This window comes from Bombus impatiens, unplaced genomic scaffold, assembly GCF_000188095.3.
Source record: "Bombus impatiens unplaced genomic scaffold, BIMP_2.2 scf_1417, whole genome shotgun sequence".
NCBI lineage: Eukaryota > Metazoa > Arthropoda > Insecta > Hymenoptera > Apidae > Bombus > Bombus impatiens.
In genome coordinates this window covers 346,700-359,777 of record NT_177836.1, presented here as the reverse complement: position 1 = coordinate 359,777, position 13,078 = coordinate 346,700, and the positions used below count along the sequence as shown (strand labels likewise).

The 13,078-nt window shown below is 39.8% G+C and overlaps 1 protein-coding gene across 1 annotated transcript in view; it reads left to right on the top strand.

Annotated features, from left to right (window-relative positions):
• Nucleotides 1-284: 284 nt before the first annotated feature.
• The window catches only part of LOC100744746, a 34,860-nt gene continuing 22,066 nt past the window's right edge, over nt 285-13,078 (top strand). The window contains exon 1 of the mRNA XM_003493940.4: nt 285-461. Within this exon, the coding sequence (XP_003493988.1) occupies nt 445-461 (17 nt within the window). The 5' untranslated portion in view covers nt 285-444. The remainder of the gene's footprint in view (nt 462-13,078) is intronic.

Below are 13,078 nucleotides of genomic sequence, written 5' to 3'. Positions count from 1 at the left end.
CGCCTACGCACGAATATCTTTAAATTCTTCAGATAATATTTTTGTAAAACGCTGGAGGGATCTGACACTTTCGTCGTGTTTGCGCGCAAGGTAGCGGTATGTACGCGACGACGCATCTACAAAAGTCAAAAGTCACCGGAGACCTGTGTTTACCAATCTTAATTAGGGATAAAACGAAAGGGTTGAAAACGGTAGGGTCGCGAGTTGACAAGAATCGGCTTTTCGAATGCGACTTCGGGCGTCTTCGGTGGTTACCGACACTCTTCGTACTACTCTTAACTCGTGCTCCTGCTGCCTCCACTCAGTCGTTGTCGCGCGCTCGTTTGGTTTGGTTCGGGTATTAATGGTGCTTCAACATTCACAAGAGAACTTGACGATCCAGGCCCAATATAAAGGAGCTTGTGCTTGACCTGCATTTCATTCAAAAAGAAATACCGTCGCAGCATGTGCTCGATCGCAAGGTAAGTTTGATAAACTTTCTCTTTCAAATATAAATATCTGCTAGTTCTTCGGTTTATTCCTATGAAACATCACTTGTACACATTTTTTTTCGATTATGAATATTTGGTAATTCAAGTCTTAAGTTTTCTTTGCGTATTGTGGGCAAAAATGTTCCAGAACAACGTGGAACGTTTTCGCTAGACGTAGCAAGTGATTCCCGTTGTTCGAGGAAACGACGAATCGAGCCACTTCCTGTCTCGATCTTCCAAATTTCCTTCGACCACGTTCGTGTCTCGATAAGATACGCGTTTCGACTCTTCTTTCCACGTATTTCGATCGGACAGGATATCGCGTGGAATTTTTGGGGTCTAAACCACGAACGTGCTTTGTGACGCGTTGTCAAAGAATTAACTCGAAGTTCATTCAGTGGCGGACGGTCGAGGGAGGAGTAGTTTTCTCCTGTCGAGCAGGAAATATCGAAAATCCATAATGGCCGGGTAGCGTCATAAATCTTGGGGTCTTCTCTTGGATTTCCCCGATCAGTTTTAACGCCGTAATAATGGTCTATCTTTGCTCCTGTTTGATCATCGAAATATATATTGATTGGCTCGTCCGGTCGCGTTTCGAAAGGCTCTTTCCACCCTCCTTCTTCATTTTTTCTCTTACCCTTTCTTTTTCGACTTTATCCGGCAACCGAGAGAAGCGAACTGGAGAAAGCAGCAGCAAATATTTAAGGATAGTCTCTTTTCGATTGAATTTGTTGTAGGCCACGACGAACGGCGCCGTAGCCTCTATCCCAGCTCGGTCAATATTGACTCTGGCTCGAGCCAAAGCCCATCGTAATAAATTATTGACTTCATGGAAGCAGAGTAGAAGCACGAAGGTCCTGCAGTGATCTGCATTAATCGTTAAGTATCCTTCCTTTATGGCGATACATTTGCTAGAAGGCTAGGGAAATTACACGGGACGCGTAAATCATTTTTACGACGGGATTATCGTCATCGCGCAGGACGAGGCAGTCACGAATATTGATAGCGACACAGGGATTGATTGGACTGGAAAATAGTGGGTGCGTTGAGTGCGTTATGCCCCAGTTTGACGTACCATATTTCTGAAAAAATTCGCAGGATGATTTTACCAGGCTAAATCAGAGATTCGCTGAAATACGCCCGTTGTTGGTATAATATGATTTCACTTCACTAGGACCTTTGCATATCTTTCTCATCAGAGATATCTGTTAAGTAATAATGTTTACTCTAACCTCGTTGCTTACTGTTTCATTCATCTTTCCAGAGCTTTTTATCAAAATATGCAAAAGTAAGTATTCAACAGTTTGGTCTATGATCATTACCAGACATGATGCTGTTTATGTATTTATAGGATATTTAAACGCATAAAATGTATGATATGCAAAAATATACAGGATACTGAAAGTAAAGTATCCATTATGACATTTGAAGGATGAGACAAACGTAGGTTTAGTTTTTCTAGTTATGCTTATAAAAATATGATTTTGCATCAATTAAGTTGTAGCTGATTAAATCAATGTAACGTTATACTTCAGTAGCAGAGAACGAATTTAATCAGGTACTGAACGTTTCTGAATATCCATTTGCAAACTATATAACTCGCGCTCCAATGAGCATCTATAGTATAGTGTAATTGACTTGCCGGTGGAAATTCCAGGCGTTCGATCGAAACTCGTTACGAGTTGAAAATGGGGTAGTTAAATTTTCATAAGTGTATCGTAATTTAAGGCTCGTCTTGAAGGTGTAAGTGCACTGTGCACTTTTTCTGTTAGTTCGTCGGCACTCGATACGCGATTCGGAGGGGTCGCCCACGCAGTAAAACACGTATACACACGTATACGAGCACGAGCTCACCACACACCGTGTGCTCCTTGTTTCTCTTCTGTGTGCCGGCGATTTACGGTAAGGGCACCGTCTGCTTTGTGTGTTAGTCACCGACCATAGGGGGTGAAAGAGACTGGCAGGACTCTGTTCTAGTAGAGGGGAAAGAAAAAAAAACGAAGCAAAAGAAAGAAAAGGTGGCACACGCGTATACGATCGAACGCGTTTAACACGTATGCTGTAAATTGGATTTTCATTGCTGAATGTTCAGTACCTGCAATGTTCCTACGGAGTAATTATTGTAGCGAAGCTTTTTGCGTATTTTACATGCGCTCTTTCAATATGAATATGAATTATTAACTCTATAAGATTTGATGGATTCATGTTTCCAATAATAGAATCACTCGCTAATATGTGTTACACGTTGTATTGTTAGAAATATAAGATCTAGTGCTGATTACGTTTCAATGATGAGAACTGTAAGATGGAAATCTCGCAATCTTTATACCTGCATGCATATGTTATTAGATATCTAATAAGTATGTCAAATAGCATAGCGTTAACCTTGCAAAATTGCAACACAGTGCTAATTGTATCACTGATTTGCATCCATAACAGTGTTATTCAGTAGTAATATCTGCGTAGTAAATATTATGAAACTGTTTTGCTATTTGAAAATCTCTTTATTATTTTCAGGATAGTCAAATTAATCGTTGAACTAGTGCGCTAAATAAAAAAAAGATTCTTCTAAATTGATACCAAGACTGTTAACATTATATGTCTAATTTTTTATTGGATTTACTACGTAATGGGCTTTATTATGTATTAGGCTTTAAATTTGTGGTCTTTTATCCCCATAAGAAGCTAGTAAATGCTGCTTCTAGTTATTAAATACACTAGGTTGTACATTTTGATAACATGCATATAGATACTATTACTACAAGTCTAAAAAAGTATCTGAATACCTATGAATGATAATATATGTACCTTTCAGAAGTCACACTGATCAACTCCATAAATCGAAAAGTACAAACGATGGTGATACGAACGCTGTGTTTCAGATTTACCATTTAGGTAATCTTCTTTCAATGAATTCGCTTATGAAAATAACCTGTTTCTTGACTTTTGTAAATTGTTCCTTGAGAAATGAATTTTAATGGTGTACTTGCGCGATGAAATTAAGAGAATTAATTGGCTTCTGAGAAAGTCGTATACAACAGATTATACACTAACGATTAGTACTCCTCTAGTGTATCTTCATAGTGTTAAGATGTACGGCTTATTTCATCATAGATCATTACATTGAGAATAGGTTCTTCGGCTCCATTCTCGTTTCCTCTTCGTTCCTCTTGCTCTTTCGCGGATTCTCTTGTTCCCGCGATGATTTTCTTAATTGCGCTTAACCAGCCTGCTTAGTCAACTGAATCGATTCGAAGGCTACCATTCCGAGAAGAATAGTTGCCGCTCTGGTAATTGATTGGAGAAAGAAACGGGAATGGATGATTGCGGTTGAAGGTGGGAATCGGTGAGCCGTTAACGTTGGCAACAAACGAGGCGGCGTTTGTCCACTCTGTTTGTAATTACTTGTTCTACTTGGATCGATCTGGTCGATTGCCGATCACGAGCAGGATACACTTGAATCGAACGTGCAATTATCAGGAGATAGCGTTGATCGGCTGTTCCACACTATAAAATAAGATTGTTACCTTTGCGTCTGAGGTAGAATAACCAAAAAGTAAGATCGACTTATTCTCTCGTTTGCCTTTCAAACTTTATAACCTCCCAATCCGAAAAACTCACGACGATATCCTTAAAACTATTTAGATTCTTAAAATATGAAAATCATAATCGTGTATCCAAGTCATTTGTGGTTAACGTTAGGTGATCATAATATGTAGAGTTTCTTCTTTTTTATGTGAAACTTCAAATCGAATTTAAACAGGTTTCATCGAGAATTAGCCTGGTACATGCATACTTAAATTTTCGAATTTGATTTTCTTGAGAAGCAAGTTTCAAATGAAAAGATTTTACTGCGTACTTCCGATTTATTTTCACGTATAATAGAATATAGAATTAGCATAAGCTCCCATCGATTATGTATTCGTATTCAACCAGGAATTAGTCAAGTACGCGCGTTCAATAAATTTTCAAATTAAAGACTTCTATAGGTATCGAAAACGAAGCTACGTATAAATCCTATAAACTATCATTCCATATTTCTGACGTGTTTTTTATATTACCCGAGAAACTAACCACTTTCCTCTTGCACTACGATTTTCGATACATCGTAAAACCTCTTATGCCCACTGGAATTCATTAGAATAGGTCGAATAATTGGTATGTGCCGATACAACGAGCAAACATTTGATATTAGCCATTTGAAGACTCATTTAACCACAGGTTTCTCGTATATTTACCAAAAGAACGACGGAGAAAAGGAACAGCGATGGGCGTAAAAATAACACGATCTTCGAAACGGTCGTACGTGTTTGCTCGCACAGGCTACAACCATTTCCAGGCGACGCGGCAGGTCTATTTGTTGAGAGACCCTCGCTTCCATTTGTATAGGAAAGGAGAATCGAGAATAGAAAGAGAGAGAAGTTTTAGGGTGGCAGAGTTCGATTGGGACACGCGATATATTACGTGCTCGGCACGTACGTGCTGACTGCTTCGTACATAAGTAGACATAGGCATAAATAGCAGCATACGATGCGTGTGCAAACGATCTGTGTACACGCCGTCGAAACGAGAAAGTATCGGGGAAGGGAATACCTCGATGAAGGAGAGAGACGACGAGACATGCGAGTAACGCGAGCATGCACGTTTTAACGATTTCTATGGTTCTAATTCTTCTATTTCTTTTCACTTACCTTCCTGGTTCAAGGGAGTCGAAAGAGCGAGAGGAGTCCCTCTCGAGGCTGTAAACGGCCTTTAGTGGCGAGTGATCTTACCCTTTGATTCTCGGAATCGTTCTCCCCGTCGTCAATTCTTTTTCTCGGACAGAGTCAACCGACGAACACGCTCAGTTTCTTTTCTCTGGCTATTAGCATGATGAGGAACGCGTTTCCTTCGTTCGAAACTTGATAAGACCGGTGATTGGTATTGTCAGTTTAACTACTGCGCAGGCAACTGGATATACTGGTATCCATTCGTGCATTTCTTTTACCTACTAAAAGATTTGCACCAATAAAGAGACGGTATCTAAATAGCGTTTATCAGAAGATGGCTTCACATAAAAATATACAAATTTATTACCTCGAATGTTACTTGTCTACAAATCTGTAGCATGCTTGAAAAAAATGGTTTGACTTTGCTTCCCGTCGACTTACTCAAATTACCGGAAAGTGAAAATACCATCTTATTGCAGCAGACCCTTCGATTGGAAAGCGAAATTATCGGAAGCGAGCAGGTGTTTGCGATCGTCTGACTGGATATCCACGATTCGTTTTCGATTGTTTTACCCTGTGATGTCTTTGTTTCCATTGTCAATGAATTTTATAGTTTTCCTTGCCGATGGATTTCTGGCTTATTCTTTATCGATTGATAATTGAAAGATTTGCAGTAACAAGGAGACAGCTGCAATATTTAAATCATGTTTATTGGATAAGGGAAGAGGTAGGAGTTCCATATTCAAAAGTGTAAATGTTTATTGGAAACTACTACTGGAGAGTGGAACTGTTCCCTTCGTATCCCATTCTTTGAATATCTTTACATTGAAAATTGTATAAAAGTTTAAAATATAAAGATTGGGATTTAATTATACGCTTGTTGGATTAGTAAGGATTAATCAACAGATACATATTCAAGTAGGACGTTAGATGTCTGTGATTCAACGTCTTGCGTATCGTGTGAGCGATTGCGCCAGGAATTTCTTGACAGACGTTAAGTACATACACTCGAGGTTTGAGAAGAGTGAAGGTTACGAAGTCATGTCTTTGAGAGAAATTGGACACCTTAGACGTCTCGTGGCAGTACTTCCCTCTTTCCCATGAACCGGAGTCAAGCAGTGATTACTGCCAATTAGTGTAAAGTAAACCGGGGAGTGTATGCTCCGAAACAGCATGAAGTTGCAAGTAGAGGAGTCTTTCGGTACGAAACGAATCGCAAATAACAGGTTGAGACTGCGATCCCTGCTACCTTTGAGCGATAAAAAAATTATATAGTAGCAAGGATTATCTCTGCTTTCGAAGTTGAATATAATTTAAGCCAGATGTTGCTATTCTTTAGCTGCATTGTCCAAGAATTTAGTTAGATATGTCCCCGCCTTTGTAAAATTCTATTTATTGTTCATAATTAATTTTTATATATTTATCTATAGCCTTTTTATTATTAGATACTTGTAGAATATTTTTAGTAAACAGGGGGTAGACAGTAGAGAGCAAACTCACAGCTTCAAACTAAAAAAAAAGCAAAAAGAAAGCAGATTGAATATTAACATGGAAATTTAAATGAAGCTATTAGGATAGTAAGCAAGCAACCCCAGAAAAGCGAAACAATATGGGTTGCCCGTGAACTTGACAGTGATTTTCTTATGGTAATCGGTTTCACCCCTCGAATAGGGGTTGGTATCGATGAATCTGTCAATAATATAGTCGTACATGCTCGGTTCAGCATTAAATTTTATTTCGAATATAAATCACGAAATAGCTGTGTGTATACTTGCAAGTGCATTAAGAGGAAACATGAGAAGCGGTAGGAATTCAGTATGAAGTTTGATAGGCCGTAAATACTATGGGTACATCCTTATGATGAATCTGTCCGTTATTGCATAGGCTAGAACTATATAATATTCGTGCTGTTAAAGGAACGTCAATAAAATGATTTTGTAGTAATTTTTTATCGTTTCTATCAGATAATATTAATAATTGTTATTACTCCTCGTAATTTTATGTATTTATGAACATACGATAATAAGCATAAAATATTTCTCAAAAATATAAATGTATTATAAAAAATATACATCATCTTTTTGCAGCAGAAGTACTTAATACCTATACTTACTCTAATCGATACAATACCGTATCTTTTTTAAACAAATAATTCCACCGATGATTAAGATATTTGAACATACCGTTTACAACAGCGCATCCCTATCTGTACGCATAAAGCAATGGTGGCACGTATTGTATAATTTTATCCTATACAATAAGTCAAAGTTTCTGAAACCAGGCACGGTTTATTTCTTTCTTCGTCTTGTATAGAATTCCGTTTTATGCTGTAAAAGTGGCGATCGTGCGCGGATTCGGAAAATTCAAGAAACTTCTATCCAGGCTATAGTTACGGTACACAGCATCCTTTAGCGAATATAGTGACATAATAGGCAAACGTCCAGGCCGATGCACCGTTATGCAGAATGGTGCTGAGGTCAAAGAGCCGGCACGGATGGGAGGGAAGAACTGGAGTCTGGGATGCGTTCGGAGTGCATCGGATATGCTCGTTCGGCTGGTTCACTCATGAATATTTGAAGAGCCGAGAGATCATGGGATACTCTGAAGTGCGTCTGAGCAAAATTTCGCGCCGCAAAACAAAGCTTCTCGGTCGTGAGATCTCTCCATCGGATCACGAAGCTCCTTGCGTATATGTATAGCGTATATGAGTCCGGAGTTCATTTGGGCAACAGCGAACAACAATCTCTGTAATAAAACGTAGCAAAAAGGAGAAGTACAGAGAATTGTAGAGGATGAAAAGGCGGGCTATTTATGCCCGTTTAATTCCACTTGTAATTATACCATAGCATTTGAGATAACTGCGATTTGTTTTTACTAGTACGAAAATAAAATGGAAAGTTAACTCTGTAACTCTGATTTCTAAGATTCTTATCTTCCGCGATGAAAAGAATGAAAAAAGTATTTGTTTTATTAACTTTTCCCTAGAAAATGACTACAACGCACATTAGATCGTTGTGCAATATTAAAAATTGAATAACGTTGTCACTGAAGGACTGTCCTCTTCTTAAAACACATCTCGAGTTTGCACCGAGTCGATTAAAATTTCATTCTCGTTACGGTATAAAACATCGATAATTTGATGCTACGTTACGAGACGCTACGACAATTCCTTTTCACTTGTTATGCATTATGCAACCGCGGTTTCGAAATCGCGTTGAAAACGCGCTGCTCGTGTTATACCAGCGGCGAAACCCGTTTCGCTGGCGTTTCAATCTTGGCCATTGACACTGACCTAATAAGGGTTAAATGGATTGTTCCTGAATGTCCATTGAACGCAGCACGCGTCTCCATTGGGGTGTTTGCCATGTATGCACGCATTTAAATCGCAGTGCACGTTGCCGTTATCATCGTTGGGGGGCGTGTAATGAATCCCCCAGAGAATATCTTTCGCGACTGTTAACGATTGATCGATAAATTTCTGTCATCGGCACACACGCTCCAATATGGAAACCAGGTGTCGTTCTACGGTCCACATATCTCTTTAACCGATCGTATTTTATGGCATTTTATTCTTTGAACGACTTTTTCACAACGATGCAACTAATGATTAGAAAAGATCAAGTTATTTCACGATGTTTGATTCAAAATGCTTCAAACGAGTAAATTACATTCCTATAAAGCTTGCGTGGTAATATTTCCACAGCACAGAGAGAATATGCACGTTTCCATTGGGAATGGAAATTATACATTCAAGCGGCGTCGGTAGTCGCCAATCGGCTTCTTCCTTTTCACTTACCGCTATGCAGTTACTTTTGCGCATAATCGACTGTGCCCGGTATCCTTTTCATTATTCCGCTGTGGAACATCGTAAATACCTAAAAAGGAATAAACGCGATCCGCGCTCGCCGCACTTAACACGCCCAGCCCGGTGAAATAACATCTCGCGAGCAAGTCGGGCTATCGTAAAATCTAACGTATCGTTGGAGGTTAAAATTTATCCAGGAATTGAATGGAAACTACGAATAAGGGGGTCTAATTTGGTATATTTCGGGAGGAAGTGGTTTTTAAATTGCGCTGTTTCGTAAATTTCGGACACCTTCTCGGTACACTGTTCTGTAAATTGCAGACACAGCTTCTTGTGTTCAACATTACACGCCTACCGGATGAAATATCTGCAATCTGTGTATACTAAAACAATCGTCAGGGACTGTATCGTCAGTATGGTAGAACGATACTTTACAGACTACCAAACAGAACAAAATTGAAGAGATAAGTCGTACGAAATCACATTGTAATTTCACAAATTATATTTGACAAGATTAATTACTAAATGTAATACATATGTATATAGCCTAGAATAGGTTACTCTCACTAATATGGTAGAAATTATTTAGGAGAAAAATTATTCACACGATAGAGTACCGATTTGAAACATTTCTTTGTTCGTCGCTATAATTCAAATTTGTTCAAAATGTGCTGTATACCCTTATTCAAGGTTTCCATTCAATTTTCCGAACGTCTCGTATATACCTGCCTCTTATTAAACGTCTGGTCCCTGGTGCATCGTTGGAGAAAATTTTTTCGTCGATTTACGACGGTTTCGCACGTGACCAGCATTCGCCTGTCTCTCTATCCGTCGATCCCGCTCCCGACATCGGTAAATCACGTTTCTTTCGTTTTGTTTCCGCGAGAGCCACTTGCAATTGGGACGTTTCATGCGGGAGGGCGGCACACTCTCTCTTTAGGGGAGAACGAAGAGACGAATAAAGGGAGCCACGCCAGGAGTACTCCTCAAAATAATTGATTGTCCTAGAGGCAATCGCTGCGGATATTTGAGGTTAGTGGAATGAATGTTGCGCCTGCTGTGAACGATATGCGTTGTGTGTTGATTCACTTGCATTCGTTCTGGTGCATAGTGATCATAACACTTGAGTGAATTGTGTAGAATGATTTAGAAGAGTTAACTCTCTGCTTTATAGTATCGTATCGTAGTACATTCATACTACGAATTGTAGTTAGAGAATTTGATTTCAATTGTAACTTCAACTTCATTTTTTTACAACTTAATTACATCCTGAGTGCTCGAAGTTCGAATAGACGAGACTGGAAAACCGCATGAAATATATACAATATGAGGAATACGAAGAATTTCTATTCTTTTATCTTTACATTTTCGCGAACATATCATACAATAGAAAAAAAGCAAGTACTTACTCCCAATACATTTTACCAGAACACGAAGGACGACTTTAAATGATTTTTTCGCGTTATTAGATTATCGTGAGAGCACGGAGCGACGTGATTTTGAGTATCAGATCAGTGAACGATCACTAAGGTAACTGCTAGAAAAATCGCGAAGGAACTAATTCGATTACACAAACGCGGAACGGCGACCGCACAGAGAGAAAGGGAATCCATCCATGAAATGAGGGTGAAATTTTACGATCGAGGTACCATGGTCGGTTACGAAACGTTCCCATGATCGGTAATAGTTAATTTATTAGACGAAGTTATGGTAACGGTTATTGGATCATCAGGCTCGACGATCAGCTGTGCCACTGTTAATTAATCGACGAAAGTGATTAGTTGATAGGCACTGATTTTCTTAAAAATCGCGGTTCGCGCATTTGCGACCGGTTACCTGTACGCTGTATGCTGTACACGTGAACGTAGCCAGATTAATGACCAGGGCCTATTAAGTGAGATTGACGAGCGTAAGTTTAACGGTAACCGTTTGACGCGTGAAAAAAGAAGCCAGGCATCGTTGCATTACTCAACGCGAAAATTAACCAGTCCTGTTTTACGCCCTTCCTGTCCAGTACCGCGATTACGCAATAAAAAGAGCCACGATCATTTCCTTGGCTCGGGTTAACGCGCTCGATGCGTGCCACGTTCGCGCTCTTCCACGTCGACGGCTGTTTACTCGAACGATGTTTAATGATTCCGTCAGTCATTACGCCGTCCGTCTCGAGAGAATAATATTTGTATAACTGGAATTACGCAGCTCGTTAAAATTCAACGGAAGGCACCGTACCGTGTAAACTACTAAACGGAACTGCACCCAGGTGCAAGGTTATCAATGTGTAATTTACATAAGGTGAAAATTTTGCGAAGTAAAATGTGTTTGGAGTTAAAACAATCATATTTGAGTGTCACGGAATCGACACCCAAAGAAACGTGGGGATTTAAACAAATAGGTAGTTAGTTCACAGTTAATGAACTTTACACGATATCATAATCAATTATTAATTATCGAAACAAATATATTATCATGTTTTTGTAAATGAGACCTAATCCACTGAAAAGAATAATTTTAAGAAAAATGAATTCGTTTATCGTTTAGTTGGTCGTTCTTCAAAAACACGCTGACAAATCTATGGTTTCTCGCATAAGTGAATTCTATAATCATTAATGTCTCCTTAAACACGAACAGATCTCAAATATTTGAAATAATAATTAGAATTTACAGATACTCCGTTTGCAAATGACATACCGTTGAACATAAGGCAAATTTTGTTGCATCATATGAAACATGAGAACACTACCACATTAGTCGACTACCTTATTCTCGAGAATTTAGTCAACGATCTCGCTATAGTTTCACTCGTAGCAAATTTGGGAACGATTTACCACGTTGTGTGATAAAATTAAATAAAGTTAATTGTAAATGGAAACATTACACGTGGCTTTCGTTTCGTAATCGTTGTCAAAAATTTCAAAGCATGTGCAACGTTCATCGATTTTTTCCTTCTTCGATTATTACGAGGGATCATTATATAATGCTCGGTACGTGGCGCGTCGCGTACATGCTCCGCAGAGTACTTGAAGCCGGGCCTAATGCTTCGAAAATTTGGCGGGGGAAAAAAGGGTCGTTTACGCGGAGTATACACCGCCATACGCGTCCAATTATCGGTGGTAACGCCGTTTTCGGCTTTGCCTCACCCCTCACCCCTCTGTCAAGCTTTTTTTCGCTCCGAATTTCTTCTCCCTCCGTTTGCACGAAACATGTAATCAAAGTTTACTGCCGAAGATACGTAATGACAGGGTTAGTGCTAGCGCGGAATTAACGATCTGGGAATGGAGGTTTGGGGCAGCGCACAAATTTCGTGGCCTTGCAATTACGTTTCACGTGCCCTTCCGCCATAAAGGCGAACCGACTGACGTAATTCGCGAGCTTTTACTCTCATCTTTTATTCCGTAATCGCCGCCATCGATCTTTATTTTCGTCGGCATCTCGCCGAGCCAGTAGAGAACCGGGCAAATCGAGTCAATTACGCTGCCTCTTGCCGATCTTACTTTATCATGAACGACTCGATTAACATCCCGGTTGTTACGCAATCCGACGATGAGACAACGTACGTTTGCTCGGAGTTTCTTTTTTTGCCAGTTATATTAGACTCGATTCGAGGCTAAGATCGTCACAGCATCCGCGATTCGGTATAATTCGACGATTCAAAGAGAAGTATAAATGGCTTTTGTTGATCGTGATTGGTCGGAATAGAGCTGGTTTCAGCTGGTGGCTAAGGTGAAGCTAGACTTTCGAAAGTCCTGTGCCTCGTTTTTCTCCACGTGATGGCTGAATGGGGCTCGCATTAGGTCCTGCGGCAGGAAGGCCTCTCTTACCGACGAGGGTAAGAGAGAAGAAAAGAAAGCAAAAGGGAGGATGCTTGAGACAAATGGAGGGGGCGGGGATGGAAATAAGGGAAAAAAACAGGCAGCGGATGTTTCGGACGCGGCTGGTTGCTTTAAGTTCAGCCCCTATACATATTCTCTTCTTCTTTCTCCCGAACGATGGTATTCCTTTCGATTCCTTTTACTTCGAACCGACCACACAGTCTCTTTCTCTTCGCCTCTTTGTTTCTCGCTTCTGTCCATTGTTTCCACATCTTACTGGCTCCC